Here is an 8,751-nt window from a genome sequence, read left to right as displayed (position 1 = left end):
GTTTTTCCTAAACTTGTCTCAGGTTCACTGACTTTTTTTAGTGTAGGAACATGATCTGGAGCCTTAACAAACCAATTTGGATAATGTAACCTGGATAAATGCTTGTGCGCACGTAAGTGACCAATAATCACACTCTGGCCTGGCCTCCATGCAAGTCCAATTGGTCTTCAAGCCTATGTAAACAGAGAGCAAGCAGACCACATCATCTTATTTCTAGTTTTAACTTTTAACTTCAAATTCAGCCCATCCCAACACCCATAATCTCCCCTGCACGCACGCAAAAAATATATATGTTTAAGAAATGGCCATTAAGGACTGAGTCAGTTGCATAAAAATTAGCATAATCCTACAGCCGGCATGTCAAAGTAGCATTGACCTCACAGAAGGCCGGCTGGAAATGCTGAAAGATGACAAGTAGAGAGTAAATGAGGATGCTCCTTAGACAGAGCCCAAGTCCTGGTGCCACCAGTCTTTCATGCATGCTTACACACCAACATAAATACACTTTCAAGTTCCTCCTCTCTAAGCATTGTTTCTCAATAGCACTTTAGAGCTTATACCACCCTAAAATTTTTCAGTTATAGAGATGGACAGAAACTTATTCTAAGAATTCAAGGTATCTTATTTCTAACAACATAGGTTAAAATTAACAGAGTAGCACTCTGTTATACAGAAAATCAATTATTACAAAGATCCAAAACATAACCAACAAAGCTTATTACAGTTTCTAAGGCAGGTACCAGCTCTGGCCTCTAATACCAGTGTTAACAGGCTTCCCTTAAGAGTTTCCAAAATGCCCAAAATGCCTCATTCATATCAACACTGCCCCAAAGAGCAGTCTCAGGGAATGCTTTGTTGTACCCGACACTGGCTGCACAGTAAGAATGAGGTGATGATCATGTCAGGAACGTTTCTTTAACACTAATTTCAGACTCATCCAGTACAATCCAGTGTACCTTGTCAGCTGTTTAAACATGTACAAATTGGCAGGTTCGTGACAGATATTAACACTTAATACACAAGTGATTGTGTATGAGCTAAAAACAACTTTTAACTCTTATCCTTGGAGTTAAAGCTCTAACTCAAATTTATACAGAATATCTCCCACCTAAATAAGCAGGCCAGGATAAAATCTTTACACCATAATTAACAAGGAACAATGGCTCCATTAAAATTTACCACACCTAAAACCAACAATACATCTACCCAATTCTAACCTTCTGAAGAGAAAATTTTTTTAGACTGACGCTTGGGATATTAGTGAACATAATTTCAGGAAGAGTCTCCAAGTCTCTAAAAATCCTCAGTTAATGACTTGATCCAGGTGAGAGGGTCTATTTTCCAAGAAGAGCACATGGCATCCGTAAACAAGAGTTCTTTTATTCAGGAGAGGTGGGGGTGAAAGTGGAGGTAAAGTCTGAAGAAGCTCAGAGCATATACCTTCGTTGCTTTATGTTAATCAATGCCACACCATGCTCTGACCCTTAAAATAAAGGGAGAGCCACCCCCATCCCCACACCAGGTAGGGAGCCACTGTGGCAACCTCCACAACAGATTTTTGAAGCACAATTAGAGCTCCTGCCATATCATAATGAAAAGTCTGCTTGATAGATAGAGCTTTTGTTATAGCTCAACTTTCCAGAGCAAACTGATCTTTGTAGAAGCATGATTAAACATAAAAGGAGTGTAGCTTAAGCTCAGTAAGACCAACTGAGCTTCTAAATAGTACCTTATGAAAAAAGATACAATGCACTTAATTTCAGTATCTAGCTATTCAGAAGTCAAAATGCTCCATACATTACCTATATCCCCTCCCCCAAATCCCCTAAAAACTGCTAAGAAATCTCCAGTATTTGCTTGCTCTAGTTGATATTTAGAACAAAGTTGACAACTTAAAGCTTTATAATAGTCTATTTTAATATAAACAAGTGTTTGAATCAATCAATGTCCATTTCAGGAAGTTTCTTGTCCGAATCCGAAGGCACAGCTGTGTCTGTACCCTGCTCAGCAGCATGAGGCCCTGGACTGTCTCCTTCTCCATCCACTGGTCCATTCTGCTCTGCATTTTTTTGTTCTTCTTTTGGAGGTTCCACTTTGGGCTTGGGCTTTGAAATTATAGGGCTACAGATATTCATCAGCTCCTAGAATGGAGAGAATATTGTTGTTTCTTATAAATGAACAAATTTTACATGACCTTATATATTGAAGTCCAGTCTCTCCCACCCCATTCCCAAATCAGAAGCTAAGATGCAATAATGAAGTTCCCTCCTAAACACCACGATGATGTCTATAAACAAATATTAGGACTGCAGGGAAAGATTATATACCTAAACCATAACTTACCTTAATTTTAGCTTCAATCTCTTTTGCCTTGACAACTGGCTCCATGGTCAGACTCTGCTTGTTTTGCAGATTCAGCTTGTTATTCATCCACTCCATGGCCTCATTCGTGCTCTTCTCTACTTTCAGAATGTCACCAGGATCCAAATGGTCGTACTGGTCCTCCTGCAGCAAGTCAAGTAGTCAGAAGACTTCAAAGGATGAAGCTCCTCACCTCAGCCCCTCCAACCTCAAATATTGCCCAAGTCTCTGCTGTCTTACAAAAGTGACAATCTTTCAAAAAATGAAGAACATTCAGCCTCAAAATCTAAACGGACATCCAGTCTTCAAAAATTCAAGAAAAAAGGAAGAGTAACTCCAATTTTTAAAACACTCAGGAAATGGATGTAAAGGCCAAGACAGTACATAAAGTAGCAATCAAAAGGCTTTGTCAGTATAAACAGGCAGACATGATTTACAAGAAATCTTATGAAGATAATTTCATAGTAACAAAAAAAAAAAATTACATTTCATTAGACATGACAGCAAAGTTTTGGCATATTAATTCAGAACCAAAACAATAGTAAGTACAATTTTTAAATGAGGCCTTGCCAAAACAAAGTTTAAAAAATAATTCAGTTTATCACTCTTAGAGTTTCTGACACTGACAATAATCAAGAACCTGGAATATGGTAGAGTTGAACATGAACTCTGGAAACAGACCTGAGAGGAAAATCCAGCTCTCCCAATATATCAGCACCCTCAGGTCTTGCTTAAGCAAACTGAGGTTTCAAAGAAGTCATAAGTTACTTATAAATGTTGATACTAAGAGCTTACATTGTAAGGGTACCTGGTTTGCATGAGATAACCATATTTATGGTGTATTTATCATTTGGTGCTCAAAAACAGGTAAGCAGTTTACCTGAGATAGGGCTACATCTGATTAACACATCAAATTACACGTCTAATGTGTTCTTAAAAGACCAGGATAGGGCATGTTAAATCAAACACTGAGGAAATACTTCACAGCACGAGAGGGAAATGGAACCATACTGCTCAATTCCAAATTCCACCTAGAAAAGTAAAGCACGAAATTCTAGGCTTCTTAACATTCTATAAGACATACATTACACATCAATGTCCAAAATGAAACCAATACTGTTAAAAAAATATTTGGAGAGAAAAAACTGCTCTGTAAATGCCTCAAAACTTAACTTTTACTATAAGAAAAAAAGAGAAAAAAAACAGATACCTTGTTTTTGAAAGAGCTGATTACTTTCATATACTGTTGGATTTGTTTCCCTAGTTCTTCAAATAATTTTGGTCTTTCTTCAGATTCCTGAAATCGTATCTTAATCGGTTGGCCTAGATTCTGTAACAGAAGACAGAATACACAAATTTCTTATAGGGCAGCTTAAACAATCACAGAATTTTTCGTGCCGTTACCAAGTATGGATAAAAGCCTATTTAATCTCCACATGTTACATAATCTGAAAGTTTCTCCCTAGCCCACTGGAAATATGTCTGCCTGTCTTAGGGTGAATATTGAGCATATAGCTTCAGTGTTGTTCCACATGGAACCACTTTTAATTTATATCAACTGAGAAGAGCCCTAGTTCTCACAGTTCAGGGAGATCACCAAAACAAAATTAGATATCGCCTAAGAGATATGCAACCTGAAATTTGAAGCATACTTGCCAAAAAATAAAATAAAGAAACCCAAATCTGATGGTACCTCTATTTCTTACTAGCAATATGCAGGATAATTTTAAATACCACCATGGAGATGAACACCAGCAAAATCCAGACTAGGGGCATATCCAGAAAGAAAGAAAAATGATGGAGGGAAAACTACAGTCACAGATTTAAGAGACATAATCAACAAAATGTATGGACCTTATCTGGATGCTGGTTCAAACTAAAAACTAGTAATTTATGGACTATATGGGACATGAGAGCTTACTGAATATATATTATTAAGGAATTGTTTTTAGGTATGATAATGGTATGGAGCTTGAGGTGATTTTCTTTTAAATATATCCTTAAATATTTATGGATTAAATATAATCTACGGGACCTGCTTCAAATAACTGAGAGTGGGAGGGAACACAGAGAAAACAAAATTGGTCAGAAGCCACTAACAGCTGAAATTATTAGCCTACTTTCTTCTATGTTTGACATTTCCCATAATAAAAAGTACAACACTCTGCCGCTATTCTTGCCAAAATGATATGAAACTGCAGGCACTGTCTACTCAAGAGGTTAGTCATAACGCCCCAGAATTCCAAAAGAAACCAAGTAATTCAAAAGAAACTAAAGGGAAATGTGAAAAGTTCATTCTTGCTCACGTGCATCTATAATTATTACAAACAAAAGACCTGAACTTTAGACAATTCTTTGTACTTTTAACCCTAATGTTTAATGATCTCACCCCTACATACACACTGCAGATGCCTTTTTAGGGAAATGACATCTTACTAGTCTTTGCGTCTCTTCACACAAAGAATACACTCAAAATCTCCACAACTCAGTGAAATATTTAAGCCTAAACCCAGTTTTCAAAAATATTATTTTATTATGAGTTTCTGAAAGTGAGAAAGAAAACAGGCCTAACTCATAAAAGATATAGTTCTTCAAACATCATTTTTAGCCTGCCTTCTTAACTTGATATAAGAATTCCTCCAATTTTAAGCTACATTCCTTGAATGAAGGGTTCAGGATATCTCTGCTCACAAAAGTCACTTACTTTTTTTTTGCAAAAGTCACTTACTTTTAATTCAGCCAATTTATCAACATAAACTTGTTTTGGCTGGTCCTCTCCATCCTCATATAACCAATTTTCAGTATCCTCTAGTTTCAAGGTAAAACTGTTACGATCCTAAAGATAAAATTTTCTAATTAGGTGAATCAAAAATCAGCTGAATCACTGATGGAGTCACAGGCACAAACTACAATGATATACATTATCTGGGATCTGTATTAAAATACAGGCAGGATGAAAACTAATGAAGTAAGTGTCCTTCAAATATGAATGGATAAACAAAATGTGGTATATATACAGTGGAATATTGTTCAGTCATAAAAAGGAATGAAGGTCTGATATAGGCCACAACATGGATGAACCTGAAAACATTATGCTGAGTAAAAGAAGTCGGACTATTTCAAAAGACAAATACAAATATTTATAATTCCACTTAAATGAACTATCTAGAATAAGCAAATTCAAAGTGACAGATGGTAGACTGGAGGTTATAAGGGGCTGGGAATTTACTGCCTAATGGGTAAAGAATTTCTATTTTCAGTGATGAAAAAGTTATGGTAATGGATGGTATTGATAGCAGTATAACTGTAAATATAAATTAATCCCACTGTACTGTATGCTTAAAAATGGTTGAAATGGATTCCCGGAGCCTGCCCATGCCAAAAAAAAAGGTTAAAATGGCAAAATTTTATGTTAAATATAAATATACATACAATTTATCTTTAAAAAAGAAAATACAGGTGGGAATGGAAAGATGGGGGAAATATAAAACAAATAATTGGCAAAATGCTGTTTTGTATGATGGATAACATGGAGATTTATTATATTATTCTCTCTCCTTGAAGGTAAGTTGGAGTAAATTTCAGAATTAAATTTCATTTAAAAGTAAGTCAAAAAAGTAAACATCAGGAAAAGTGAGCTGACAAAATACTAAGTAAATAGCATGCAAATGAGTCAAAAAGTGATGTGTAAAAGTGGGGCACAAACCTTTGTGAAACAGTGCACTAATAAAGAAACACAAAATAAAGTGTTATAAAACTTTTTCCAAAAAAAGAGACCATTAAATAATTTTAGTGTACACATACAGAGGCAGACTTCCTTCCAGCACATTTAAAGACTCCCAGAAGTACACGACAGGCAGGCGCATTGTAGCACATACTTACATCTTCACTCACAAACTTCTCATATTCACCACTAAGCTTGTCTCTCATTTCATACACATATTCTTCCACTGCATTCTTAGCATCGTTCCGCTCCTTCTCCAGTTTATCCTGCATGATCATCTTACCCTGAGAACATTAGATATTAGGACAGCTGAAATGACTTCCTCTTAAATATTACGGAAAACAATTTAAAAAGTAGAGACTCTTTCTTCCCCACATCTTTCAGCTCTGCAAGTCATCCAAAAAGGATGCTGGAAGCATTAGTCTTCAATTAATTATGAAAATCAGTATGATATTATATTGAATATACTTAGAATAGCAAAGTGACAGAAGTATCACGATAAAGAAACTAAAAATGCAAAAATATGGACAAGAATGTAGAACTCTAAGAAACTATGTCACAAGGTGGAATACTCTGCTATACCATATTTTTTGTAAAATACCAAAAAAAATCAAATTTAGCCATATACTATAAACGCTAAAGATTCTATATTTTTATAGTATAAAACTATAACCTAAAACATCCCAATCTCTGGTGAGCAAACATACTCATACACCATATATAAACAATACTTCCACTACACCGAAGACAAGGGTCAAAGATCTCTAACAGAGCTTCTAGCCATAAAGACATAGTATCACCACAAAAGGCTTTGGGATCTACTATTTAAACTTGCCTTTGCAGAATCCAAATCGAAATTATTTCTCAAAGTCCAAACAACCAAAAATGCATCAAGGTAACCAAAGACAGCATGTGAACACTATGATCACATTAATTTGTGAGATTATTCTATGAGACTTTAAATAACAACCTCATTTTCAATGTATAAGTTGAGCATCTCTCTGTCTATCTGCCATAATAGCTGATTCTCAATCGGCAGGTCCACTGTACTGGTCTTCACTTTTGCCTTCTTGGCTTGAGGTGGTTGGTCCATTTTTTTGTCCTTTGATCCAGTTTGAGAGGTCTAAAATAATAGAAATCATTAAGAATAAACACACATACAGACTGCAAAGTTCCAAATGGAAGCCGTCTGAAAGGCTAGTTTTGCTTTTGCTAGTAACTTCATTTGTTTTATGATGATCTAAATAACCTAGAATTACTTCTTTTAATATCTAAAATTTTTAAATATATAAATAAAACTTCCCTTAATGCCATTATCAGCATATAATTACTATTTGATATTTAATCTTATTTTTTCCCACTCTTACCTCAACATATACAAATGCATATGAAATTAGTGGAGAAAGGGTTTCATGTCTTTATGGGTCATTAACCTACTGCCTACATGATTTCCAGAAAGTCTGTAACTATGGACATCTTCACAAAGAGTGAGAGAAAACTCACTTCACTGCACCAGGGCCAGCAATGAACGGGATTCTATCTAACTTCATCTCACTGCAATTTTAATATGTGCTTCTTTGGAGTTATAACCTTTTTTCACATACTAATAAACTATCCTCACTCTTCAATTTGCGTAATCATATTTTACCTATTGTTATCTTGGAATTATAGTGATTTTTCCCCCAAATGACTGACTCTTCCACTTTTTCCTAATCTTATTTGTCAATACAACTTTTTATTGTTGAATCTATTCATCTTTTCTTTGTAATTTCTTCCATTGTTTTCATGCATTGAATGCCCTTTCCTGTCCAGAAAAATACTCACTTTGAAATTTTACCTTTTTTTTTTTTTAAATTAGAGACGTTGTAGGTTTATAGAGCAATCCCATAGACCACCCTATTATTAACACCTTACATTCATGTGGTACATACATAACAACGATGAAAGCACATTTTTATAATTGTACTATTAACTATAAAGTCCATGGTTTAACCTAAGGTTCACTGTGTTGTGCAGTTCTGTGGATATTTGTTAACTTTTATTCTGGTAACATATACACATATATTTTAGCCACATTCAAATATATACAATTCAGTGCTGTTGATTATGTTCACAGTGTTGTGTTACTATCACCATCATCCTTTTTTTTTCCTTTTAACTTTTGAATTCCTAAGGAATTCAATTTGCTCTACAAGACAAGAATCCAATCTCATTACCCCCTCTCCTATCAAAGTAACATAAATAAGGTGATAAAAACCTAATGGTCATTCATATTTCATTTCCCATTGTAACAATATTAAGAAGGGCACTCTGGGTCCCTAAACTTCACACAGCTCCAAGGCAGCATCAAAATTTCCCTCTTCCCAAACTTCTATAAACATAAAGGAAAACAAGTATTGCTCTCTCCCACTGCTGCCTCCAACCCACCTAACAAAATGAAGGGTTTTCCCTCTTAGAAAAGGACTATAGCAAGTGTAAAGGATTTGTGAGAAAGACTTATTTGGTTCATTTATTTTAAGACTAACTGCCCAGCCAAAGGAAAGAACTAAAGTTGACATGAAACTGGATAACAGACTTAGGTCACCTTGAAGATCTACCAAACTTTAAAATACAATAATCAGAAATACCTAAGAGGGTTGGATAAACATTTGCAATTTTATGAAACT

The 8,751-nt window shown here is 35.2% G+C and overlaps 1 protein-coding gene across 1 annotated transcript in view; it reads right to left on the bottom strand.

Moving 5' to 3' along the window:
- Positions 1-1,360: 1,360 nt before the first annotated feature.
- HSPA4 (heat shock protein family A (Hsp70) member 4) overlaps positions 1,361-8,751 on the bottom strand; it is a 56,436-nt gene continuing 49,045 nt past the window's right edge. The window contains exons 14-19 of the mRNA XM_077138432.1: positions 7,056-7,208; positions 6,244-6,369; positions 5,090-5,197; positions 3,572-3,691; positions 2,344-2,505; positions 1,361-2,141 (exon numbers count right to left, since the gene is read on the bottom strand). Coding sequence (XP_076994547.1) covers positions 1,938-2,141; positions 2,344-2,505; positions 3,572-3,691; positions 5,090-5,197; positions 6,244-6,369; positions 7,056-7,208 — 873 coding nt within the window. The 3' untranslated portion in view covers positions 1,361-1,937. The remainder of the gene's footprint in view (positions 2,142-2,343; positions 2,506-3,571; positions 3,692-5,089; positions 5,198-6,243; positions 6,370-7,055; positions 7,209-8,751) is intronic.

Source organism: Tamandua tetradactyla, chromosome 20, assembly GCF_023851605.1.
Source record: "Tamandua tetradactyla isolate mTamTet1 chromosome 20, mTamTet1.pri, whole genome shotgun sequence".
Taxonomy (NCBI): domain Eukaryota; kingdom Metazoa; phylum Chordata; class Mammalia; order Pilosa; family Myrmecophagidae; genus Tamandua; species Tamandua tetradactyla.
The sequence above is the reverse complement of the archived record's forward strand: the minus strand, read 5'-3'. Positions and strand labels throughout refer to the sequence as shown.